Here is a 25,903-nt window from a genome sequence, read left to right as displayed (position 1 = left end):
CTAGTTGCTACAAGCTAATATCGATTCAGAAGACTTAGGACAAATTAATTCCTGGAAGAAAAATCTGGCTCGAGCTATTTAAAGTTGCCATCCTTAAATGGTATCTTTAAATATCTCAGGAAGGCAGAGTGGCAAATTGCAAGGTTATATTATCCACGTGTTACTGTGCTTCCACAGTGATGGTGGACCTTTGGCTCTCTGGTGTTGGTCACCAAGGTCCAGTGGTGAGTTAAAGAGACCGTAATTTGATGAATTATGGATCTTCCAAAGTGCTTCACAGCATGTAACTCCTGTCCAGTCCCAGCTGGCAGTTTATGGTGTGGGAAAGGACTGGGATGAGGTGGCTTTCAATCAAGAAGGACAGACATGCACAGAGGGCTTGTTACATAGAGCCTTTTGTTTTCCAGTACTGAGATTTCACATTGTTGTGTGCGATACTTCGCTTTCTTTGCTGAAGCACCTTCTAAAAGCTCGTGGGTGGTGTGTGCATGTCTCCCTCCAGCTGAAAGAGCAGCTCTCTCACGCTGAACAAACACACAGCAGTGAGCTGGAAGGGATGAAAAGGGAGATCTCCAGGCTGATACAGGAGCTGCACCAGCGAGACATCACCATTGCATCGGCAAGTGACTCCACGTCAGACCTGGAACAGCGGCTGAGGGCGGAGGTTGAAAGAGCAGAGAGGAAAGCAGTGGAGCACAGGGTAAAAAAGACTCTCATGCTGTCTCTTTAAGGGATCTGAAGGCTTGGAATACCATCCTGCTTCTTAGTTATGTTCATAGTTTCCTTCTCTCTTTAGCCTTTGAACAAAGACTTTGAGACCTTTCTGATGGAATCTTCTAATCCATGGTGTTCACTGGATCTGTCTTGCTGCTGCTTTTCAAACCAATAACTGATAGTCCCACAGAATTCTTTGGAATCCCACAGAACTCATGCTAACTAGACCTGGATGCGTGACATCTTTGGAAACTCAAGAAAATGACTGTGCATGGTTATTTTTATGACCTTCTCTGTAGGGCCCCTGCACAGCTAACAGCCCAAATCTTGCTCTGTGCTTGAATTTGAGGGTGGAAAATGCTTGGAGGGTGTTATGGGTATGTGCTCTCTTCTTTTTCTAAGCTTGCTGTTTACCTCCTCAGGTAGTTCTGGTCCAGCTGGAAACCTTGAGGCTGGAAAACCGTCATCTCTCAGAGAAGCTGGAAAAAACCAAGTGTGGTGTGCTGGAGGTATGCATTGAGAACCAGGAAATGGGAAGGGGCTGGTGGTGTATGTTCCCACCCTGGAGCAGTCAGAGTCTTTGCCCAGGCCTCTCAAAATGTGTGGTAGAGTTCAGTGAACTTAAAACCTGAGTAAAAAGGGCAATTTGTGAGGAAATAAGGTGCAGAGATAATGAGTGTTTGTTCAGCCAGAGAGTGATGAGAAGAACTGCAGGAACAGCCATCATCTGTTTCTTCTCCATGGGCTCTGGCCCATGGCTTGTAGTACATTTTATTACACTTCATTTTATGCCAGCTTACCTCAAACCTCTCATTCTGAATCTGTGATGTCCTTTTGGCCTGTCCCAAAGCTGTAACTGCTCTGGTCCTTGAAATAACCGGGGAGAGAACAGGTTCTCCCATGGTGAGGAGCTGTTCAGCAGGGCTGGCCCTGGCAGTCCAAGGGCAGATTGCAGCCTGGGAATATGGGCTGGATGCCTTGGGATAGTGCACCAGGAAGGGGCCCTGTGGTGGGCTGCTGCTGCTGTGGCACTCCTGAGATTTGGTGAGGCCCTCTTGGCCAGAGGGGAGAAGGAGAACCTGCATGGAAAAGGTGCAGCCTTGACAGGAATAATACCTTGGAGTTGGTTCATTTTAGTGGCTGCAATAAGGAAGAAATGGTTGGTTTACAAGTTCTATCTCACCTAAAGCAGAATGGATGCTTCCCAGGGGGCAAGGACTGGATTCAGACAGCTGACAACCTAATGGGAATATAGCAGAGCTTTTATCTTGTCAGATCTGTGGGAAGGAAATACTTTGCTCTAGTATTAGTTTGGGGTGATTGTCAAATGTGCCAGGTTCTTGGGAGGATGTTGAACAGAAGCTTGTGGCTGTTGAGATGGAGAAAAAGCAGAGCTTTCTGGAGGGCTGATTTGAAACCGAATAACCTGAGGCCCATTACTTCTGCTTGAAAAGTGCCTGGTGGCTTTTGCCTGCGTGACTTCCCAAAAACTTGGTAGCAGGGTGCAAAGTGAGAAATCTGCTTTAAAAAAAAAAATCTCCACAGCCCCATGAAACAGGAGCTGCTGATCTTGGCCAGGTGGTCCTAATGCACATTTGGAAAGTCCTTAGGTACAGCAGTGATGACAATGTATGAAGCATCTAAATTTAATAGAACTGGCAAAAAGGAAGTGGGAAGAAGCAAGTTGTTCAGAGTTTCAAAAAGAAAGGCCAGGTTAAAATACAGGTGAACTATTCTTGGTCCTTATTTTCCTGTTTTCAAAAGCATTCAGTGGTGAGAGACTTGCTTTCCCAGGTGGATCAGCACAGCCTGTCTGGATGCAGACCCAGTGAGGCATATATAACTGATTTTCCCTCGGGAAAGCCTGGAAAGCTTTGCCAGTCAAAATCGAGGTTAGAGGATGGACCTTAAGGAATCTCTTGCTGGCCTTTGCTCTGGGTCTGACTGTGTTGTCCTGCAAAGCAGAACTTTTGACTTCAGCCCTTCTCGGTCTGTTAGGGAAAAGATGTGACCCTGAGAGCCCTCAGGGAAGACTGTGCTGTCGAGCTGCACAAGCTGAAGTCTGAGAACCAGCAGCTGCGGAAGGACCTTGCGGAGACCAGGGCAAAGCTGGAGGTCAGTGCACGGCTCTGCCCAGATGAACCCCAGGGCACTGCCCAGCAGGAGCCAGGCAAAGAGCCCCAGGCCAGGGCTGTGCAGCACAGGTGAGTGTGGCACGACCCCGAGCGTGGAGGAGAGCAGAGGGTGTGGGGATGTGTGGGTTTTAACGACGTGCTGCGTGTGTGGTGTCTCTCTCCAGCACATCGTGCGTCTGGGAGAACGCAAGGACTGTTTGGGAATCTGCCTTTGTGCTTTCAGCAGTGCAATAGCTTCGAGTCCCAGCTGGTTTGTGTTCTGCAGAGCCAGCAGTGTTTGTCTTTTGTCTGCCTTTGCCTCTCTCTCTGATTGAGCAGCAGTCTGTGCTTCTTTTGGTGACAGGATTAGATGTGGCCCAGGCAGCTGCGCTCCTTTCTGTTGCAGTTTTAGGATGTGCAGTCTGTAGTTTTTGGTATCTACAGTAGCAGAAGAGGGAGAGAGAATTCCCTAGGGACTGGATGTGCATCTGGAAGTGCTGTGGAAACAAGTTTGGATTGCCAGGGCTGTTAGTAACATCTCTGTTAATTGTTACCTCTGTGTGAGTTTTTGCTGGAGTTCAGCTGCTGAGAGGCAAACTCAGTTCTGTGCTCAAACCTGCCTTCCAGGACAGCTCGAGAAGCACAGCACATGGAGGATGAACAAGCAACCAGGATACATCTCCAGCCTGATGGGACTGCTCAGCATCATCGTGGGGAGCCCCAGAAATGTGGGGCTGCTGAAACGGGACCTGTGCCCCCCGAGATGGGTGAGCCACCCTCCCAGACCAGCAGGAAGAACTGCCAGGAGTCACCTGCCTTGCTGGGAGCAGAGCCTTTGCTCCATGTGGTGGATGGAAACAAAGATTTTGCAGATGAAGCATCCAAGCAGCCTGTCTCAAATCATCAGAGAGAATCTGTGCCTTTGGTAAGCAGTTGTACAGGAGCTGGTTGCTATTCAACAGCTGAAAATAGACCTGGGTTCTCATCTGGCAAAAGGAGACAGATTTTGAGTGCATGACTTGGCTGCATGGTGTGCATAAAACGAACATTAAACAGGGAGGGACAACCACTGCTGGATGGTTACAGTTGGCCAGTGGCATCCATGTGGTGGCTCCTCAGAACTCCTTGGGGAAAGGCTCTGTGTTTGTGTTGTTGCTCACCTAATTCCAGGAGCGTGTGGTTCTCTCCATGCTGGTGCTGTACCTCAGTGTGTACCACGACCTGCTCGTGTCCCCTCTGAATTCTGCCTCAGCCTTTGGCCTGGCTCTGTAGCAGTGGCTCAGAGTGGACGTGGAGTGCTGAGTGTTTCAGTGTTTCACAGTCTCTGAGTGACTCGTTGCTGCACATCTGTAAAGCACAGGGTGAGTTTGACCCCTCTGAGTGGGGCTGCAGCAGTCAGCACACTGAACTTAAAAGTTGCTTATCCTAGCTGATGGGAAAGTCTGAAATCCCTGCTTCACTGCACAAGGGGAGGCTGCTATTTTCCCCAGTTGCTGATCACACTTTTTTAGTAGGGAGCAGTGTTGGCAGTTTCTCTGTCCTTTTACCTCAGCTCAGTTGCTGGAGCACTTGCCCAAGATACAGGAAATTTGGACTGAATCACTTCTTCCTGTAGTAATTCAGGGAGGGGAGAATGCTGAGTACTGATCCTTGCTCCAGATGTTTGCCCTAGCAGCATTCAGAACATTTTCTCCTCTGTTTGTGTGTTGTTAGCAGTGACAACAGCTATTTTTGTTTTGTGGGGAGCCCAGAGAAGAGGCTCTAAGGCTGATGCACAGATAAGTGGAGGCTTGTAAGGTCTGTAAATCTTGATGAGATTTACTTGAAACTTGATTGTTTCAAGACTAGAGTAGTTAGTGGGCGTGTCCAAAAAGCAATATTGGGAGCTCAGGGAACCGTAATATTCTAAATGGAAACTCCTCAGGTTGTGGTCTTGGAGCTTAAGTGTGAACAGTTCCACTTCAGGGTCTGAGAAGCTCTAGGGCTTGGTGTTTAGTAGAAGAGGACATGCTGCTTTTTGAGAGGTAGAAATAAGCTTTCTAAGGAAATACAGATATTTTTCCTGGTGTTGACTGGGACTCCCTGCTCGTGGTCGGGTCCAGGGTCTTTAAATCAGTTCATTTAACATCAGGAGAGGAGAAATTCTCGTCAGTAGGCAGTAGTGGGGTTGGGAGAGATTTGCCTGTTATCTGCAGCCTTTTTCTGCTTCCCTTTGTTCCTGGCTGTTGATAAAAGACCTGAAAACCACAAGACTCCAGGATTTGGAAATAACCACTAACTTTCTCTTGCCAAGACAATAAGGCAAATTGTCTGTAATGGAAAGCAGCCCCTTAGTAACCTTATATATCACGTGCCAGCCCCTGTGCAGGAGGCTTCTCTTCATCAACTTGTACATTAAGCCTGGTTTACAATGTTGTTTTTGTAAGTTAATAACTTGTGGTAAGTGATGTGAGGAGCAGGAATAGTTCTTGACTGTAAAGGAAAGAATCTGCTGTGGTTTGTTGACCATTGCTGGCTGGACTGAGGTGCTGTTCCCTGAGCCGTGAGAAGAGTTTGGTCTGTACTTGCCTGTGGGATTGTACCAGAAGCCCATTATTTCAGGGAAGAACAGGAGGTATATAAAACACAGCAGTGCTGGCCCAGTCTGGCAGTGCTTTCCCTTCCCTGGAACCCAAACTCTGAGGTGGTGCTGCTCACTGAGATTTTCAAGGAGACGAGGAGCAGGATGTAAACCTCGAGGTGCACTAACGCCCAGGAGAAAACCCTGGGTGTTCTGTAGTGACCTTCTTTAGCCCTGATTCTTTAGTACTGATTTTTTGGCAATCTTGGCTTGTTGAAAGCAATGACTGTTGGCTGTTGGGAGGGACATGACCTGTGATACAGGTGTGAGACCTGAGTGCTTATTCTGCCCAATAAGGTGGAAGTGACCCAAGAGCCCTTCAGGAGCGTGTTCAGTTGTGTGGTTTGCAGATCAGTGGTGTTTCTGGCTGAAACTTGGAATGAAGGAATACCTGATATCCCTTTGTTTCCCTTTTAGTGCCCCTTGCCTACAGCTTCTGTTGGATCAATAGCTGCAAGATACCTGGAAGAGGAAGAGGTGAGATCCCAGCACATCCTGGAATGTCTGAACGCTCACATTGAGGAACTGAAAAAAGAGAGTGCAAAGATAGTGAGACGGTTTGAACACCAGGAGTGATGTTTCTTGTGGAATTGGAATGCTGGAATATGCGGTTCCAAACTGTGACTGGGGTGGTGCCTATAAATCACTTGCCATCAGAATTTGAGAGGCCATGTCTCCCACTTGGAGCTGAATCAGCAGGATGGGAGCTCAGGGAAAGGAACTCCTCTCTAACATGTTTGTTCTGATGAAAGGTGTTACACCACAAACATTTTAGTCAGCTTGGTAGGTCAGAGACCTGCATCAGAGCTCACAAAGACTTTGGTGTTTTTAAGAAGCAAACCACTTGCTAATTTTTATGTAAAGTATTTAAAGTATATTTTATACATGTAAAAGCACTGAAATAAACCAGAATGACAAACACCTTTTTTCTCGTTCATGCAAATGCACAAAGTGAATCTCTGGTGGCTTATCTTGCCTTCTCATCTGGAATTTGGATCAACACCTTTTCCATCACAGCATAGCTGTGTTCTTCAAGGAACAAGGAATATAATTCCTCTTTCCTTTAGGCTACCTCCATCTTCTCCAGTTAATTTGCCCTTAGTGGAATTTCTTAGTATTTCCTGGTTCATGCAACTTCTGCCCTTTGCTGTCTGTGTAGTATCTGGTGCCTTTATCTTGCCATGCACGGTGCTTGAAGTGCTGCAAAATAGCTGAGGAATGAATGGCTGAGTTCTGGTTGTGGTCATGGCTCTGGGAAAAGAGAGTAGTTGGAATGGGCAATGACACTGGATGGGAGAAGAACCCACAAACAGGTGAGGTTCATCCACAGAGCAGCTGCTGTGTGAGCTGGTGTCAGCCTGGTTGGAATCTTGGCAGTCCAGTTGAACTGCTGCAATAAAATGCATCTGTGACCTCTCTTTGGGAATATATTTGGTCTTTCCTTGAGGAAAGTAAGTTATTAATGAGTGAACAGAACTTATTTCTTAAGAACTTGCTTTTTTCCAGGGGCTCTCTGCAGTTCTCCTGTGTCTGAGCCTGCTCAGGTTTTGTGCAGGCAAACCTTGGGACAGAGGCATCCCTTGTCTGTGTCCATAAGTTTCCTGTTCCCTTCTATCAGCTTCAGCTTGTCTTAGAGCAGCTTGATGCTGTCAATAAACAGGAATTCAAAAGCACCACACATGCAAAACCCAAGCATGAGGTGAGGCAGATGAGTCCAGCAAAGGTGATGCCTGGCTGCAGACTGGGACTGCACTTGGTCATGCAACTCTGCATTCCGGAGTTCAAAGACATTTGAATCCAAAAGTCCTTTTATTTTGGCTTTCTTCTGGAGTTCTTTGCACAGGATAAAACCTTCAAATCCCTTCTGAATTCTCCTTGTGCAGCCTTTGTAATGAAGTGCTGAACTGCCCACAACTGGCTCCTCAGAGCTGTCCACAGGTAAGTGGTTTTGGGACATCCACCTTGTCTGTCCAGATCTCAAATAAGGACGTGTTGGCCATGGGGCATTTGGATAAAAACTGAACAGCAGAATAGAACAAACTGTTTCCTCTTTGCAGATCAACCTCTAGGTGCACCCAGTGTGTGATATGCCAGAACCCTTAGGGATTCCTCAAGTCCTTAGGGATGCCAGCAATTTAATTTTTTAAATGATACCTCCCAAATAGCACTATATTTCCTGAGGATTTGTTAAGTTAGCTATCAAGTGTTGCATCATGCAGTGTTTCCAGAAGTTTAGAAGGCATTTTGCCTCATTACTGGTGTTCTCTTCCATATTCCTTTCCTTTAGATACACTGGTAGAAGGGAAGAGCAAGACTGAAGATGATCCATTTGTTTAATTAGCAGCTATAATCCTACAGTGTTTATCAATTTCTAATACCTGTAATAAGTAGCTTTGTTGAGAAATTAGGCTGTAAAACCTTGAACTAAAGTGACCTAAAGTAAAATTTAGGGGAACTGCTGAGTTCCTTCTCTGTGCTGGTGTGTGTGCTCTGTCCTTCCCACCTTCTTTCTTTGCAGATGTCCCAAGATAACTGAGAAGTCTGTTCCAGAGCTGTTCTCCTGGTGTTGGAGCCTTGGCTGCGCTGAAGAATGCACATTTTTTATGAGGGGGAGGAGAAGAAACCGTGTTTATCCCGGAGGGAGATGTCACAGCAAGTGCAGACTTCTGAGGTGCTTTTATCTGGGGCTGCAGGGTTTTTCAGGCCTTTGCAGTGTCAAACCTACCTTAGAATAATCACCTGGCCCTGGAAGCTTTATAATTAAGGAAGCAGGAGAGAGGTTCTGTGTCTTTGAACTGATGCCTTCGATAGCACTAAAGAATTTCTTGCACATTTTCAGGGCTGAGCCAGATGATTGTTTTCTGTCTGAGACAAAAGTGTGGAACTTTGTTCGCAGTACTTGCTTTTGTACATCACCAGAGTGGGAAGCTGTGCAGGCTCTCTCTGTCTTCATTGTGCCAGAAATGTTCTGCTGTGGGTGTGGCGGTGCTTTGGGTCACCCTTTACGTGGAGGAGTTAAAAAGTCTGTCTGTGCCTCTGTAGATGTGTGTAATTGCAGGTGCCTGGGTTTTGCAGGGTTGGATGGCAGGGAGAGGGATTCGTCCCTGAGGTCGTGCTACGTAGGGGGCAATACTGTATAAACTGTCCTCTCTACTCCTTTGGGGTAATTTTTTGTTGCCCCTCCCATCTGGAGACAGAAATAGAGCATGTGGGGTTAGAGGGAGACCTTGTGAAAGTGAGTCTTTGAGATGAGGACCAGGGGCCACGCTCGCAGCAGTGTCACTGTGCGGAGAGGCTGTGCTGTGTCTGCCAGCTACTCCTGCCTGTTTGTGAGTGAACATCAAGTGTTTGGTTCCACAAAGGGTGTCTGTGATTCAGTATCCTTGACTCTGTTATGTGGAAGAAGTTGTTTTCTTTAGTCCCTAAGCTCTCTGGGATGCCTCCTTATCCTCCCATTGTAAGAAGTGATGTGTTTGACTGGGTCAGCGTGACCTGTGAAATGAAAGCTGCTGCAGTGTGTCCTCCTTGATCTGAAAAGTGGGATCTGAGAAAAAAGTATCCTTCTGCCAGGCACCAAAATAAACCAGTGCTGTCTGTGCTGACAGACAATACTTGCTTTAGCCTTCAAGGTCCTTAGGTAATCAAAAAATCCCCGAGTGTGTCTTGCATCTGTGCTGTTCAGTCTGTGTTGGTGTCCGGGGAGCAGAGCCTGCTGAGCTGCAAGGCTTGTTAGTGTTCCTGCAGGGAGGAGCTGCTGCCACCAGTTTTTGAGGGCAAAGACACTTAGCTGTTTGGGGGAGGACTTAGAACCTACTTTTATGTCACATATGGAGCCCCCTTGTCTCCCAAGTACAAAAAACCCCCAAAGCATTGCTGTACTCCCGGCACCCTGGAGTAAGCCCTGTTAGGTTACATGTTGTGTTTATGCTTGCAAATCGTGTCTGCAGCATCCTGTGTCCTCACAGAGAGTTCTGATACTTGAATCTGGCTCCAGGTACTCCAGGAGGTCAATCCTGGGTGCTGGGGTAGAGGGAGTAACGTGGGAGTAATCCTCCTGCAGATGGGCAGCCCCGCGCCAGCATGAATAACTCCTGCCACCCAGTCACTGAGGAGGAGGGAGTGTAGGAATAACCCACCTTTCTTGTGTGGAAAATGCAGCAGCTTTGTGAAGAGAATTCATATTGTTGGGTCAAGGAAACAGAGTGCAAAAACATAACAGGTTTATTTTTCAATTCAAGCTCAAACATAGTATCATTTGGGTCATGCTAATGCTCACTGACATCTGAATCAATTGTGAAAATGTTGCTCCATCTTAGGACATGCATTTGTGGTGGGATTCACTAGAAGCCCCCCTTTCCTTGTGCATGGGGTTTTTTTTTTTTACAAGAGTACAGCACCAAGTAGTTTTTACATGATAATAATGTCACTCAGCTTGCTATCCCACAGAACCCCATCAGTTTTTAGTTGCAATGTTGCGTAGACAGACTGGAGTAAGGAGTGGTTGTTCTCCATTTTACTGTAGTTTTAGTTATGGAAACACCTGTATGCTTGAGATATAATTACAGCAGAAAAAGTGTTTACAATACTGTAATATAAAAAGGTAAAAATTATTGTATTGTATATACAATTGTATTATTGTATATTGTAAATATTTATTGTATTCAAGAGTCAATGTAAAAAGCAATTTTGCAGTATCACTTAAATCTGTAAGACAATGAAGTGCACAAGGAAACTTCATGTTGTATCTTCTTCCTAACACTTCTCTCTCTCCTTGGATACACAACTTGACTAAAGATATACAGAAACTCAGTTTAAATACCCTGAAGTTCCTTGTGCCCAATGTTGCTGCTCAAAACCAGGGTGCACTTTCTTCGTCGGGCCCCATAACTAAGTGAATTCTTCTTGGAGTAGCCCTTGTAAGACTTTTCTTATGGTCCATAACTTGGAAACCAGTAATCACTCTGGGCCAAAGAATGACCTATGGCCAGACAGTCAGTTGTTTTCTTCAAGATATTTGTCTGGACAGTATTACTGAAACATAGGTGAGCTTTTTATCTCATGTCTTCCACTGCTGCTCCCTTCTTAACAGGATTTTCTGTTTCTTTGACCGTCTTCGAGCCCGTGGTCTTGCAAAAGCCTGCAAGTGTTGTCCTGCCATTTGTTGAAAGAACAGATTTTGCTGAGAGAATGAGTGATCTCCTAAAGCTGTGTTGGCCTGGGGCACGTTGGGAAGGTTGGTTCATGCAGGTGAGTGAAAGAGCAAGGAGTGAGTATTACTGGGTCTCAACTTCGTATTTGAGGACGTGTGAGTAAAAGCTGTGGTTGGCGTTCTCGTGCACCATCACAAACACCTCTCTGCACCCCGAGGTGTTGCAGGTTCCCTCCCAGCAGCCTCTGTTGTGGGTGAGAGGGTAAGTGTTCTCAGCCTGAACCAGCACCTTGGCTATGCCGTGCATTTTGAGTTTGAACTGGACGTTGCGGTTGGCGGGCAGCAGGCCCGACAGCGGCTCCAGGATTTCGTAGTCTTCCATCCACTTGCTGTAGCTCTGGGGGAAGGCCGGCCACTTCACCTCCGTGTTCAGGCACGTGATGAGGTAGTTGAAGATGTAGTCGTAGTTACCGGGATCCGACCTCTTCTTGGAGTAGATTTTCAGCACGAAGTTCCCGGCGTGCGGGAGGTGGACCTTGAGCTCGATCTGGTTCCCGCGGCGGATTTGCATGATGTGCCGCCGGCCCATGTCCTCGGCGAGGCCGCTGCCGTCGGCGTGCAGGGAGCTCAGCACGCTGATGTCCTTGCCCAGGGTGAAGGTGAGGGAGCAGCGCCCGTCGTTGGTGTGGACGGTGGGCTCGCGGTGGGACGGCCGCAGGAAGCCCTGGCGCTCCGAGAACCAGCTGGGTCCCACGGGCTGGTGCAGGTCCTTTGGGAAGCGCGCGGCCTCGTCCACGGACTCACACTCCACCACGTACTCCAACACGCAGCTGTAGACACCGTCCGAAGCCTCAGCTTTGGAGGGCTTGGCGAAGATCTCCAGCTTGTGCCTCCCTGTCTCCTGTGGGTAGATATCCAGCTTCATTCCGTGTTTTTTCAAAGTCATTAAACCGTGTTCATCTGTTCCCTTCAGCTTAAACGTAAATAACGTGCCAGAGCGGCAATCCACGGATACAGAGGCTTTTCCATTTACTAGGAAATAAAAAAAAAAAAAAAAAGAGTGCATAGGAGTGTCAGTGCAATTTTTGCATGTACACCCTGTTCTGGGAAGGCTAATCTGTCCAAATAAATTGCTGCTTCTCTAACAGTAGAACAAAGAGCTGTAATTGGCAGGTCATAGCTTGGACCCGTGGCCCTCAAAAAGGAGTGGCCTTTGTTTTGGAGATGTGCATTTATCCTGTTCTGAGGTCCACTGAAATGGAGCTGTGGTCCAATAGAACATGAAAGCCTGTGTGAAATATAACTGAAACTGCCATCAGGCCAGGCTGGACGGGGCTTGGAGCAACCTGATCTAGTGGAAGATGTCCCTGCCCAGGGCAGGGGGGGTTGGAATGAGATGATCTTTAAGGTTTCTTCCAACCCAAACCACTCTGGGATTCTGTAATTTTATTATCAGCCCATGTGCTCGTGAAGGGCTTGATTAGAGGTGATCAGACCCAACTACTAGTCCAGTAGCTGCTCCCAGGAGCTTCAAAGTCCAGTATGTAGGTATGAGATACTCTACCTCCCTGTGAACCTGTTCCCAAACAGCTTGAAGACTTCATTAAGTCCTAAAATGTTGTTGACTCTGTTGTTGAGAGAGTTTTAACTCTGTGTTCTCAGCACTCATAAATTAAACATCCAGTTAAATTCCTGCAGCTCTTGGAAACTCTGAGGGACGTGATCTTGAACATGGGCCCTGGTGTTCAGTGGTGGTACCTGAGTGGTTTTATGCTAAAAGAGCTGCTGGACTCAGAGTGCTCGGCATTCCTGAAGAAGGGCACAGCAGCATGTGTTGGATGTGGGATGAGTGAGGGAAGCTGCTCCACAGCTGCTGTTCCATGGGGTATTACCTGTTTGGATGATGGGTGTCTCTGGGTGCGAGGCCAGCAGGCCCAACGTGTAGAAGTTGCTGCTGTGCAGCATGTTGTTCTCAAATTCCTTCAGCGTCAGGGTGGGTTTCAGGAGCTGCCAGTTACTGTTATCTGGGAAGTGATTGTTAATGAACAGAGCCGGGTGAGTCAGAAAGTAAAACTCATTGTACCTGGAAAAGAGGGAAGAAATTAATGAGTAATAGTAAGAACTGATTTCTTCCCCCGCAGTGATGGTGGGCTCGGCAGGAGGACGTTGGAGTGCTTTGAGCTGGTGACAGACTGAGATCGCTGGGTTTGAAATCCTCCAGGCAGAGAAGAAACCTGAGCTTTGGGATAAAACCCAGGTATTTGCACTTTCTCCCTCCTGAAGAAAGAGGGAGGCCCTGGGTGTTGATTGAAATGGATTCACAGAAGCCGTGAATCGAGCGCCACAGAGAATTGCAAAAATCTGAACGTGTGATAAGAGGAACCAGTGGCCCTTTAGCAGGTTGTGGCTTGCTGCTCAGGCTGCTGCCTTTCTACAGGTCATGCTCTATCCCCTGTATAGGCAGCCCTGGTACCTTGTCAGGGCTTTGGGTCTTCCTGTGGCACCTAAAGTTTGTCCCTGTTTGGTTTGCCAAACCCATCAGCTTTCTTTGTGCCTTCGTGGTGGGTTTATGTATTAACCTAGAGAGTGGTTCTTTACCTGTGGGTGAACTTGGTGAAGGAATCATCAACAGAACCACTTCCCCAGGTGCTGTCCAGCAAATGCCACCTTCCTTCAATGTAGACAGCGTTCCAGGCGTGGTCAGAGTTCCCTGTGAAGGTCTGCCCTATCTTGTACCCGTGTCCCTTGGCGTGTCCCGACAGCTTCTTGCACTGGACCCCTGCAATACTGAGAGGGAATGATAAGATGCAGCAGATTTGTTTTACACCTGTCAGGTACTTCTGTGGAAGGAAAAAAGGTGATGATGCCTGAGGTGTTGGGTAGGGCTGTTTGGGCTCTTTGTTCTTGCACCCTTTGCACACAGACTCAGAAGGAGCGTCCCACTGGAGTTTTTGCCTTTTCCCTCCCAGTTTTTGCATATTCCCTCTCTTTTTGCCTGATGCACCATCAATTCAGCACTGTTAGAGGATGACAAAGATAAAGTGGGCTTAATTGCTCTCTGTCTTGTTACTCAGTGGAATCCCTTTGATGCTGTCCACAATTAGCCCATGTAATTATAAATTAAAAGTGCAGTCTGTTCCTCTCCTGTGACGGGGGGCCTGGTGTTTGACACCAGCTAAGGTATCTCAGACCTCACGGGACTGTGGATGCTGATTTAGTTTCCTGAAAGAGTGAGCTTGTGCTTGCCCAGGGTGGAAATGATTAAATAGTCTCTTTCTAAAAACATAATGAATACCTGTGTGGATGTGTAAATAAGATTTAAATAAGCACTGTGTTAATAAGCTCTCCGCTGATGATAGCAGTGGATTCTAACACTGGCATCTTATTTCAGCATTAATCTAAAATTGCTTCACTTGGAGGATTGTCTTTTGTGTAGGACAGCATTGACATTTTTCTTCCTTATTGAAAAGTGTGCTAAATAGAACAACTACCTTAAGTAATAAACTGTGCAGGCTTCTGAAGCAAGATTGTCTGCATACCATGGGTTTAGCTCAGGAAAAAAAGTGATATTTATGGGGAAGATAATTAGCATGGCTGTTAAGAAGTTGAGGTCTGCTAACAGATACTGGCTGGCAATTGGCAGTGCAGTGCTGCTTGTAGGAAGGACTGTTTTTTCCATGGAGAGGATGCTGGTTTTGAGGGAAGGTGGGCACCTCAGCAAAGGAGGGGAGGGAGCAGCAACAGTGGGGCACTGCCCGTTACGTGGGTACCCAGAACAAATGTGGCCAGGCTGCAGGGAATGCCACGGAGAACCCTGGTGCTGCAGGGGGTCTGGAAAACCCTTGCCAGCCCACAGTCCCCTGTGAGCCAAATTCTATCGTGGAGCTGGGCAGAAAATCTGGAGCAACTCCACTGATGAGACTGGTGAGAGCTTGGATTTGCATGATGTAACTGAGACCAGGCGCTGGCCCGGGAACTTTAGGGAAGATTTGATCCTGGGAGTTTCAAGGAGCTAAGCACCATGCTCCCACTAATTTCATGGGGATTGGTGTCTAATCCTTCCAGGCTCCTCTAGACATTCTTGTTAGCTGGGATATTCAGAGGGAACATTAAGGGGCAGGTTCTGCCATTGGCTCTCACTGCTCTCAATTACAGTGAACGTTGGCAAGAAGAGTTTGTGCTTGGATGTGTTCAAAGTTCCCAGAAGAAAAGCTGGAGCATTTAGACAGTGACCTCTCTAGTAATAGGCAAAACCCCAGGCTTAAACATCCTTTAAAAAAGCAGTTCTGTAGTGGTGAAAAGAGTGATCCTGTATAAATGAGTTTATACAGATAAATTAAGCAGGCAGAGAGAAGAGATGGGGAAGGTCTCTAGAGCTTGTGGATGTGGCGGTGTGGTGGTGGTGGAAGATGGCCTAAATACGAACTGGACTGGAAGAACTGACTTAAGAAACATTTGGCAACATTTGCTTGGTGTAGCAATGAAGTTAAACACAGAGTTGCTTTTCTGCTTCAAAAAGAGTAGGAGATAGTCTGGATCTTGCTACAGGTAATCCCCAGGATTCAATGGCACCTTGTTCCCTTTGATTTTAGGTTGACTTTGATAATTTCCTCTAAGAAAGGAGCAAATCTGGCTTCTCCAGGGGGAGAGAATGGTTTGTCTTTGTGGTAGGTAGGTGTATGTCTCTGTACCTGAAAAGAGGGAAAGGTTCTGACCGTAGGAAACGGGAGAGGCAAGAGGCTGTGAAACCTGAATTATTTACAGGCTGGTTCTGAAGAAGGAGCAGCTCAGTGGGCTGATCCACTGTAGGCAGTGCAGCCAGCTTTGCTCCCAGAGGTGCCGCTGGAACCTCTCCTGGGAAAGTAATTGTTGTGCCTTCATCACTAATCCTGGTGAGTGAGTCTCTCCCTAAATCCAGGCTGCTGGGTTTGCCCTAAATTGAATTTGTGAATTTACACTCCCTGATTCACTCGGCTGTGCTACCTCCTCAGGTTTGCTTGTCAGATGAGAAGCCAGCTCTTGATAAATGCTGCTGAAATATTGGTCAGGAGCCCATGTTTGCATTCATTGCAATCACATCTGATATTTGGAAAGTGATGTTTCATGGACAGCTTCCCACTGTCTGTGCCCACCTTTCCTCTGTGACAGGAGTCTCAGCTAATGGGAAGAAGTCAGGCTGCCAAAGCTGTGCTCAGAGGTGACAGAGTTGTGTCTGCAACAGGAATTGTTCCCTCTGGCACTGGGACAAGTAAGACTCAATCAGTGTCAGACATTGACTTTGACAGGACCTTTAGGGGGACTCCTGGTGACTGGCAAATTGGGTTGTTTGTTCAAGTTCCCTCACAGGAGCTAGGTAAAAAAGGCATGATAACACACCTTTTTTTTTTTCCCCCAAAACTTGGCTCTGAAAAACCTCCCTGTGAGATAACTGCTCTTTGCCTCTTGTCTTTCTGCTTAAACTCAGTGTAAGACTTGAAGAGAGCACGGGAAGAAGGGATGAGGAGATGCCTGTGCAAGAAAGGGGTGTTATCTGTGGGTACAGTATTTCAGGAAAGGAGCTAAACATTTAGCTAAATGACAACAGTATTTGACAACATAATAGGCTGCTTGACTGGGAGGTTTCCTGAATCACATAGTGACTAATCAATCTGGAACTGAGGAATTATGAGTAAATCAACAGCACCTTTAAATAGTCAGAAATATCCTTGGCAAGATTAGTGCTTTTAATGAACTAAACATATGCTTTTTAATGAACAGATGCAAATTTCCTCCTCCCTCAACTGTTAATAACTGTTCCATAAGATGCAGCTATAAATTCATATGTCACCATCCTATTTCTTTATGTTACTCTTTAGAAAGCAAGTTACAATATCATAGAATGGTTTGGGTTGGAAGGGACCAAATACATATCATGGGATATGTTGTTGGTTGGAAGCACTCTCCAGTATGTTGGTTTTCTTTAAACCTCTCTTTTCCCTGTAGCTTTTGTGGTGAAAACCTTCCCAAAACTTTTGGGATGGTGTGGAAAACCAGTTGTTACTTACACATGTGATTAACAACTGGTCTTTGATTTTTCCAAGGAAATCTTGTACATGGAAGGTGCTCCCTGGGAGAGCCACCTCACAAGCCACCCTCTTAGGATTGCTGTAGGAAGTCCCTTCCAGTCTCATGTCCCTGAGTCATCAGGTCCAGTTTTCTCTTGGACAACACTTCTGCATAAGGCTGGTCCCCAAACTCACCAGGCACCTTCCTTGCTTTCACTACTCATCCCAGGCAAACTCCTGGGAGAGGAGAGGTGCTGGGAGAGGAGAGATGTTGCTCCTTGCTGTGGCATTTGAGGGTTGCCTTGTGCTACAGCCATCTCCTTTCCTTACTGGATTGGAGAGATGTGAGGGAGAAGGGATTTGGGCTGCATCCATCTGCAAGGCCCCCGTGCTCCCTGCCAAGGAAGGGGCTGCCTCTTGTGTGATTTGTGATTGTAAAGTTCTGTTGGGAGGGAAATTTATGGGACTAATCCCCAGTGAAGTCCATGAGGTTTTGTAGGCAGGAGAATGGCTTTTAGCCATTAAATGCCAGGGTAGCTATGAAATGGGAAGTGCATTATTGCCCTCAGTGGTGATGCACCTTGAGATTGGCCTCAGAAAACAGCGTGAGTGTCCCTGTGGTGCTTCTGGAAGGGACAGAGATCTCCAGAGGGTTTGGGGAAAGCTCCTTCTGGGTGTGTGCATACCTCTTCCACGGGAGCACGTTGCAGACAGCGCTCCTTGTTCAAGTCTTGCTCCGCTTTTAACCTTCACATCCAGATACTCCAAGGAAAATCCTAGTTCTTCTAATCAAATTAGCTCCGTGTTTTCATCTGCCATTATGTTAATGCAATGCGAAGCTCAGCAGATGGCACCAAGTAAATTATGCTGGGGAGGGGAGTGGAGAGAGTGGAGGAGGGAGCAAAATTGACCTTTCTAGGACTTGCTGTTTTTCCACAGCATGGCTTGAAAGCTGAAGTTCCGTGTCCTGCTTAAAGTCACATCAGTCAATGCAAAGGCAGACAGGATAGGCACGGAGATGACAGGGAATGTTAACTCTCCCTGGCACTGAATGTTTCTGAAGTTAATTTACCTGCACATTTGCTCGAAGAGCTCGGCGTAGCCCTCGCAAATGCTCTTCCCCATCTGAAGCACATCCTCGGCCTTGCTCGACAGCTGGCTTTTGTTGTGGTAGCCCACGACGTCGTATTCTGCAGGAGGGAACACAGGCAAAAGTTCATGCAAAGGCCTGGGGCGGTGGGATCGATGGGCAGCAGGAGCAGCGCTCGGGTTGCTTTTCGTCTCCGTGAGCGCGAGCGGAGAGAGGGGAGAGAAGGGAGCGGTGGCACGTGCTGGGGACGGTGCTGGGGGCAGAGGGAGGGCTCTGCCCCTCATCACCCTGTGCTCTGAGCCTGGGCTGGGGTTTAGCACTTGAATCCAAATGGGAGGAAAACTCTTGATTTTTTTTATTTTTTTTTTTTGCGGGGGGGAGGGAAGTGGGCATCCCCAGAGATTGCCCTCGTGTGGAGGATCTACAGTCTCAAGAGTTCCCAGTAAAAACCAGAGCACTCTGCATTTGAAGGAATCAGACTGGTGTTACCTCAAAGGAAACCACTGAGCTTTTTGCACTCTTTATGTGCAATTTGTCTTAAAAATACCTAGAAAGCAGCTTGTTGGGAAATACCTGAAGTGATTTGTTGCAAGTGAGTCATAAAATTTGAGAGTGGCTGGGGTTGGAAGGGACCTTAAAGCCCATTTCATTCCAACCCCCTGCCGTGGGCAGGGACACCTTCCACCAGACTGGGTTGCTCCAAGCCCAGTCCAGCCTGGTCATATTAATACCTGGAAGCATAAGAACTCTTGATTTGTTGGAATGAATGCAGAAAAGCAGCACAGCAGGGCTCCCTCAGGCAGAGCTTGAGGAACCGGTCTGGGAAGGTTAATTCAATGCCCACCAACCTTGGCCGTGTCCACAACCTCTTTCTTAAAATACGGACGTATTTTTCTGACAAAGCTCTCAGAAATGCTGCATCAGCTGCTTCAGCCTCCCCTCAGTGCTGGGGCAGGGGAAGGAAAGGTGGCAGCAGGCTCTGTGCCTGTGTGTGTGCTCTGATGAAATGCTGCCACTGCTTGTCTTTTATCCGAGGGGCTCGGCTGGTGCCTCCCCACTGTCGGCTCTGAGGTGCTGGGACAGGCTGGCTGTTCCACCAGGGCTGTTCACTGGCCTCCAGCAAAGCCATGGAGCACTCTGAGGGGTGTGCAGAGCTGGCTGGCTGCACCCAGCTCTGTATTTATGCCAGAAATGGCAGCTAAGATAATGGTCAGTGCTACTGCTGCATAGGGACAGCAGCCCATCATGGGATTGAGTTGGGTGGGAAGAGGTGCCCAGGGAGCAGTGCTCACACTGAAAATCCACCCAGGAAAGGAGTTTATATTGTCAGTGCTCTTCCAGGATAGATAACTTTGCATGATGAGAAAACCTCAGGATATATATACCTGAGGTAAACACCTCCAGAAAGCCTTCCTTCCACCCACCACATGGAACTAGCCCACAGGTACAAACTTCCAGCAACAGCCTTATTTTCCATTGAAGATCTCAGCCTACCTATGTGGTGGCATATCCACATCCATATGGCTCGGACCTTTTCCAGCTCAGTCCGGGCTTGTTTAAGCAGGGCTTTGACAAGGTCCTCCACGCTGCTCTTGACGTTCACCTGTGTGAGGAGGAAGCACTGCATTGGTCATGGGGAAGAAATCTCTGTGGTAGATCTCCTGTCCTCCCCACTCCCTTATTCTTCTGAAACCAGTGAGACCCCAACTGCCGGAGACTCCTCTGCCTCCCGTTTCCGTAACAATGGAACTACAATTCTAGGTCCGTGTATTTTTGGTTATAGTTCCCTCCTAGTGTGGGATCTCTCTGCTAATGTTTGCAGGGAAATGGTTTTTCACTTGTTTGGGAGATTTTGAGGCCGTTGCCCCATAGCTCAGCCTAAGCTGGTGTCAGTTCTGGGAGCCAGGTTTCATGGAACGTCCCCGGAGGGGAACTGGGAGGAGGACAGAGGCAAAAGCAAGACTTACTTTTAATGCGTAGTCATCCAGCTTCTTAAATTGCTGCAGATCTACTGGCATGGATTTCAAAGAGGATTTGTCCCATGGATACGCTGGGAAGAAACGAGTTGTCATTGTTTTGGGAAGGGAGGGTGTGTTTTTCCTGGCTGTGTGGTTGAAGAAGGGGACAGAGCTCAGGGCGGAATCCATCAGCGGGTGCTTAGGGAGCAGAGGACACGAGGGCACCCGCAGGAGGTCCCTGCCAGCTGCATGGAAAGCAGGAGCCATCCTGTCTAGTCTGCTAGAATTTGGGCAGTGCTGGAGTGGGAGCTGCCTCTGTGACTTTGGCACTGCATAACAGCATAGGAAATCCCAGGATATCGTATGGAGGGGCAGGAGATACAATGGAGAACTGGCAGGGAAAATCTGTGCTGTGCAAGCCCTGGAAAAAACTTCATTTCTTAAAAAGCACATAAAATATCTGGATTTGCCCAGGAGTTTTGCATGGTAAAGGGCCATGATTCTGCAGGAATTCAGGCCCATGAGGAATGTCACACTGGGAGCAGTTGGTCTGAAACAACTGTACCTCACCCTCTCTCTGTGTCTTTGCAGGCTTCAGGCCCCTGGTTCTCCTCAGTGTGAACAAAGGGTTAATAACTTGCCCTAATTAATGAGATACCTGATTTTTTTAACAGTCCTAGAATGAGCTGACAGTGCTGTCTCCCATCGGTGAGCCTGAACCTCAGCCCTCCCTGCTCTGCTGGCTGGTGAGAGGAGAACTGAGTGCTACAACCATCTCTCCCCTGTCCTGTGCTGTCAGAGCTGTTCAGGATTGAGACAACTCCTCTAGCTCTCTCCATAGGATTGTTATTTCTCTGGAAAAAAGGATTTAAGAGATCCTGAAGTGCAAACACTCTTGTGTGACTCCTGAGTGCTGGGAGAGGTGAATGAACAGTGCAGTGGAGCTGCTGTTTGCCTGGAGCAGTGGATTGCCTTGGGCTGGGGTTGGGCACAGCTGGTCACTTCAGCTTTATTTGTGACCCTGCTTAGGCAAGTGGGACCCTCCTCTGCCTGCTCAGCAAGTGCTGGGAGCAGGATGCACGAGAGGCTCCAAGAGCCTCCTGTCCCACTTGAGAAGCCAGCAGTGCCTCTGGAATCTGTATTCATTCCCTGCTCCCCCTCCAGCTCCCCAAACCAAGCCTCTGGCCCAGGCTCCAGCCCACTGTGGGGGTGGCCAGAAGGTCTATTCCTGACTTGCAAAGGTGTGTTCTTAAGGTGAGCCCTGCTCTTCTGGGAAACCTCTGCCCCAGGGAGGGGTTTTGGGGACATCTCACATCCCAGTTCCAGTGCTACCTGCCAGGTGGGACGCAGGCACAGGGATGTGCATGGGTGGCCTGTATGCAAAAATTTGTGTTTCTGTATCAAGCTTGTTTGTTTATCTGTGTTTTCCCTGAAAAGGGGCTGTTACACTGACCCAAAGAGAGAGGAAGCAGATTTACATGTTTAAAGGTTCCCCCTCTATACAGCTTTGAAAATTACTTTTTGTCTTTTGGGAAGGGGATTTTTTTTTGTTTGTTTGTTTTGGGGTTTTTTGTTTGGTTTTTTTGTTTGTTTGTTTGTTTTTTTAAATTTGGTTGTCAGGGTTGTCTTTGCCAGGTTATAGAGGCACAGCTCCATGTAGGAGTGGGATCTGCAGTGATGTGCAGTTAGTCTGGGTTGTTTCTCTGCTGAGGAGCCTTCCCTGGCTGTGGAGCCTTGGGAAGGGCTTGGGCACAGTGTGATGTTCCCAAAGCCGCCCCCATCAGCCATCCCGACGGGCAGGGGGTTGGGAAGCTGAACGCCGCTTGTGGTAAAAGAGTTACCGTGCAGGTCTTTTGCTCCCGGTGGCCGCGGGGCCTCGGTTCCCTGGAAACCTGCAAAGTGGAGAAGGGAGCGTGAGGTGGGAAGCTGTTGGCAGGGGAGAAAAGAGAAGCAGAAATAGGTGGTTCTGGGGAGCAGGACTGGGTGGAAAAAGCAGGAATTGAGGCTCTTCTTTGCCCATTCCCTTGCATTCCGACATGGATGTCAGCACCCTGCGGAGTGTGCTCCGGGTTTCCTCCCTGCCATCCCACCGAGGCCACATTCCCCAGCAATCAGGCATCTCCTGTTCTAGCCCGAGGGCTGGGGACGTCAAACCCCTGCCCACCATGGCCAACCCCCCCAGGCGTGGAGTGGGGAGAGCTGAGCTCCAGAGCTGCCAGGTTATAACCCCACGGAGAGCTCTGCGGCCGCTGGAGGGTTTCTGAGAGACCCCACGGCCCCCAGACTGTCAGCACCTGCCTTGTGCCAGGGCTGGAGGAGGAGGAGACCCCCCCCTCCTCAGGAGCAGAAGGATTTTGCTCCTCAAGCCTCAGGCATGGGCAGGAGCCAGCAGCATCTGCCTGTCAGGGAGAACGGGGTTGGCGACCTCTCAGGAGCCTCCCGACGGGCAGGAGGAGCCCGCGTCCTCCTGGGAGCAGCTTCCCGGGTGAGGGATGGCTTGGAGACGTGCGGTGGTAGAGCAGAGCCTCACCTTTGTTGTTGTGTCCTCTCAGGCCAGGAAGCCGCTGGGAACCTGCAAGAACCCGGCACAGTGAGTGGGATGAGCACAGCCCTGCCCCGGCTGCAGGGGCACAGCGTCCCCTCCAGCTCCCCGGCTTCTGCACAGGGAGGGAAGGATGCTCTCAGCCTCTGCCAGGGCTTAAAGCCAGGGAATGTACCTTTTTCCAAGGAGAGTATCCTGATGGGTTTGAGGGGGGTATCCTCAGAATGAATTTCCACTGTCACTTGGGTTCCTGGAAGAAATGATGATAAACTCCCTAAGAAATGGAAAGCTAACCAGGATTTGGAGGAGAAGGGCAGGATTGCCTGCTGAGGCAGCTCTTAACTTCAGACAGAGCAGCAGCTCTGGTGATTGCAAAGGTTTATCGCCATATTAAAGAGCTCTTGATGGAGCTGTGGAAAGTAGAGAATCAATGTCTTTCATTGATTTTTCTTGGAATTAAACAGAAAAAGGCTTGGAGCGATGAAAATGGTTTGACTTGTGATACTAAAATGTCTGGCAAAGGCCTGTAAAAGGCAGTGTCCTGGCAGAGCCAGGTCCAGTTGTGTCATGATGCTCCAGAACAACCTCCTGTGGAAACTGGAGTTTGGTCTTTAAAGTTCCAGAGAGAGAAATACAAGGGAAAAAGTTAGGGAGTGTCTTATAAGAACTACATCAATTTTTTTGACAGAGACTGCATTTTTTGGGCAGGTATTTCAGGAGGTGTTGCAGCCCCTGAGGTTCCCTGGAGGAGCACAATGTGCTCCTGGGCTCCTGTTTCAGATCAGACAGAGGTTACTTGGGAGACAAGGTCAAGATGTTAATGCACCTTGGGGCTGCCATGCAGTGATACCACCTCCAATTTTATCAGGAATCTCATAACATTTGGGGTTTTCCTTGAAAGTCAGCTCTTGGAACTGGCTAATTAGGTGGGAATCTGCACTTTCATCAAAGAATAAGTTTTTCCATAGCATTTAACTTTAGAAAAGTGAGGTTTCTCCTGGGATTATGCAGAGAGGTTTGATGTCCTTTAAGCTCCAAAAGCAGAAGGTAAAAAAAGCTGTAAAACCCCTAAACACTAGAGCTTGACCTCAGTTCTGGGGTGGTGCAGGTATCAGGGTGTCAAGATCACAGCTGGCTGGGGTGTTTTGTCAGTTAATTCAAAGATAAGTGAAGTTATTTCTCAAAGGGATGAATCCTGCAAATGGTTTGATTTCCTTGAAGTTTTTTATATTTTCAGGGGTCCTTTTCTATTTCTCATGATTATTTTACAGCTTTGGGTTCTTGTGGGTTTTCTCACCAACTTCCAGTGTCTGGGTTTTTGCCCATACATTAAAATTCTTAGTTTTCAAAAAACAGACTTGCCATTGAAGAATGCCTTCTCCCAGTGAGTTTAAAAGTCATTTAACAAATGACAAATGTAATTCCACAGGAATTTTTCAAAGTTCTACATCCTTTGCTTTAAAAACTAGTGGTATGAAATGGTCACTGATGTTTTTATGACTTTTTTTGCTATTCCTGATCAAGACATCCTCATAAAGAATCATAGAATCATGGAATGGTTTCGAACAGAAGGGACCTTAAAGCTTCTCTTATTCCAACCTCCTGCTATGGACGGGGAACCTTCCACTATACCAGGTTGCTCAAAGAAACACTTGTTCTTCTCCTTGTGCTGTGTGGCCAGATAAGTCTTTGGCCAGCAAGTGCTTTGTGGGTGCAGCTGGCCCAGGTTGGGGTTTTATCTCCCTTTTGGGGTATCCTGAGGTTATTTCATTAGAGAAAAAGCTTGTTGGCAGCTCACTGGGGGTCTGCTCTGTCTCTTGGGTCACGACTTACCTTTGTCAGAGCCCGAAGTGATGGGTTTTGTCTTGGGTTTTGTCTGCTCCCAGGGCTGCCCGGAGACACGCCAGCCTGGTCGCACAAAGGAAAACATCTCAGTGCCTCGGGGAGAGCAGAGGTGCCAGGCATGGAGGGGGGTTAAATCCCTGCCCTTGCTCAGCAGCAAAGTAAGTAACGACCCCAAAAACTCAACCCTGTCCTCCAGCTTCAAAACCCAGTTGCCCAGGGGTGCCTGACCCCACTCCAGGGGGATGTGCCAGCCCAGGCTGCTGCTCAGGGTGCAGGTCAGGAGCTTGGGCACGGGTGTTTGAAGGGGTAGGTGGGAGGAAAGGACAGTGCTGGGGGCTTGGAGGTGAAGCGTTGGTGTGGTTTTCAGTGTCATCCTCGTCTTCATCTGTCCCCTCTGGGAGCCCCTGGCTGTCTCTGCAATGCTGGCTGGCCCGGGAATCCTTGGAGCAGAGGGAGGTGTGGGAAGCACCTGGTGTGCCCGGGGCAGCACAGATCTGCTCCCTGGGCTGTGCTGACGGCAGCAAATGCCAGGTGACACTGAGCCCTCATTCCCACACTGCTCCCGTGCTCCAGCCTTGCCAGAGGCAGGGTGCATGTTGGCCAGGGTGATCCCTCGCTCTTTTCCAAAGTGTTGTGGGATCACCATCCCACCAGCCAGCAGAGACCAGCACCAGAGCAACCTGGATTTCACAGCTTGTCCAGGCACCTCTCGTGCTGTGTCGCTGTGACAAGGGTCAGCCCCAGAGTGATGGGATCTTGTGGAGTGGGGCCACAGCCCCTTTGCCTCAGTGGGCTTGGGGATTATATGTTTGAAAATACTGTGGCAGCACCAGGGGTGTCAGAGGCTTCATCAGGACACTGATGTGGCTGATTGAAGGGGAATTCATTAACCCCTGTGGTGCCAGAGGAGCCAGAGCTCCTCTGGTGTCTGAATTCCTCAACAATCCTCACAGGGGCTTAAACAGTGCCTAAGGTAGAGTTGCGAGGGAAGGATTCCCATGTGCATCCTAAATACTCCTGCCATTAATTTGGAGTGGGAAATGATCAATAAATACCATCCTCTCATATAGGAGGCTCTGACTCTGCTCTGCAGCTCTGGTTGCAGACCCTCTTGAGCATGATGGAGGGAGAGAGTGCAGAATATTTATTTACTTCCCAGAGCAGAGGCTTTTGTTACCTGGTTTGTAAAAACCCTCAAAGTACTGCCTTGCCATGAAATATTGCTTGTTCCCAGACTGTGAGCACCCTCCAGCCACCACTGATTTCAGAGGGACTTGGAACAGGGCTCCTGCTGAGCATTCTGCTGGGAGCAGCCGTGGCTTTTGCACGCTGCTATTGCATGGCCTCCTTGGTGTAGCTAAAATCTACTATCTGGTACCATGAGAATTAAGTGTCTTGCTCTACCTTTGCCCACGGCTTTCTCTGCTAAACACCATGTTAGGCTTAGACTACCAGGAAAGCAGGTGGGATGGTCTGACCCCTTCCCTAAGAACTGTTCTATCCTCTTGCACTACAGTCCTGGGGTCATGTTCCTCCTGAACTGCTTCAGGGCAGGGGATTGGGAATTGGCAGGGGAACATCCAGGGCTAGCAGTCCCATTGTTCCTGGATAGGAATCACACCTGCCTTGTGCTCATTCTCTGAGTGAGGGAGATGAAGAAAAGACTGGTGGATAGATGGTTGAGACCCCAAAGGTTCCTCCCCTTCCACATCCCACACCCTGCCTAAGCTGTGTGAGTGCTGGGGAAGTCTCTGGAAGCTCTGTCTGCAACCTGAGTGATTTGGGGCACTGAATTTCCCCTGCCATCAGCTGGCTGTGAAACGTAAG

At 48.3% G+C, this 25,903-nt stretch overlaps 2 protein-coding genes across 11 annotated transcripts in view; one reads left to right on the top strand and one right to left on the bottom strand.

The window, feature by feature from the left end:
* Window positions 1-6,369, top strand: part of CEP63 (centrosomal protein 63) — a 39,674-nt gene extending 33,305 nt beyond the window's left edge. For all 9 annotated transcript variants that reach the window (XM_032697604.1, XM_032697603.1, XM_032697600.1 and 6 more), the window contains 5 exons: window positions 503-700; window positions 1,137-1,223; window positions 2,713-2,918; window positions 3,456-3,753; window positions 5,866-6,369. In XM_032697604.1, the coding sequence (XP_032553495.1) occupies window positions 503-700; window positions 1,137-1,223; window positions 2,713-2,918; window positions 3,456-3,753; window positions 5,866-6,024 (948 nt within the window). In that variant the 3' untranslated portion in view covers window positions 6,025-6,369. The remainder of the gene's footprint in view (window positions 1-502; window positions 701-1,136; window positions 1,224-2,712; window positions 2,919-3,455; window positions 3,754-5,865) is intronic.
* Window positions 6,370-9,644: 3,275 nt separating this feature from the next.
* The window catches only part of KY (kyphoscoliosis peptidase), a 28,138-nt gene continuing 11,879 nt past the window's right edge, over window positions 9,645-25,903 (bottom strand). For both annotated transcript variants that reach the window (XM_032698085.1, XM_032698084.1), the window contains 10 exons: window positions 24,065-24,139; window positions 22,407-22,481; window positions 22,220-22,261; window positions 21,531-21,581; window positions 19,699-19,781; window positions 19,226-19,334; window positions 17,714-17,831; window positions 13,196-13,384; window positions 12,490-12,680; window positions 9,645-11,629 (listed from right to left, as the gene is read on the bottom strand). In XM_032698085.1, the coding sequence (XP_032553976.1) occupies window positions 10,722-11,629; window positions 12,490-12,680; window positions 13,196-13,384; window positions 17,714-17,831; window positions 19,226-19,334; window positions 19,699-19,781; window positions 21,531-21,581; window positions 22,220-22,261; window positions 22,407-22,481; window positions 24,065-24,139 (1,841 nt within the window). In that variant the 3' untranslated portion in view covers window positions 9,645-10,721. The remainder of the gene's footprint in view (window positions 11,630-12,489; window positions 12,681-13,195; window positions 13,385-17,713; window positions 17,832-19,225; window positions 19,335-19,698; window positions 19,782-21,530; window positions 21,582-22,219; window positions 22,262-22,406; window positions 22,482-24,064; window positions 24,140-25,903) is intronic.

The sequence above is a fragment of the Chiroxiphia lanceolata genome, chromosome 10, assembly GCF_009829145.1.
Source record: "Chiroxiphia lanceolata isolate bChiLan1 chromosome 10, bChiLan1.pri, whole genome shotgun sequence".
Classification (NCBI taxonomy): Eukaryota; Metazoa; Chordata; class Aves; order Passeriformes; family Pipridae; genus Chiroxiphia; species Chiroxiphia lanceolata.
This window is presented reverse-complemented; position numbering and strand designations above follow the sequence as displayed.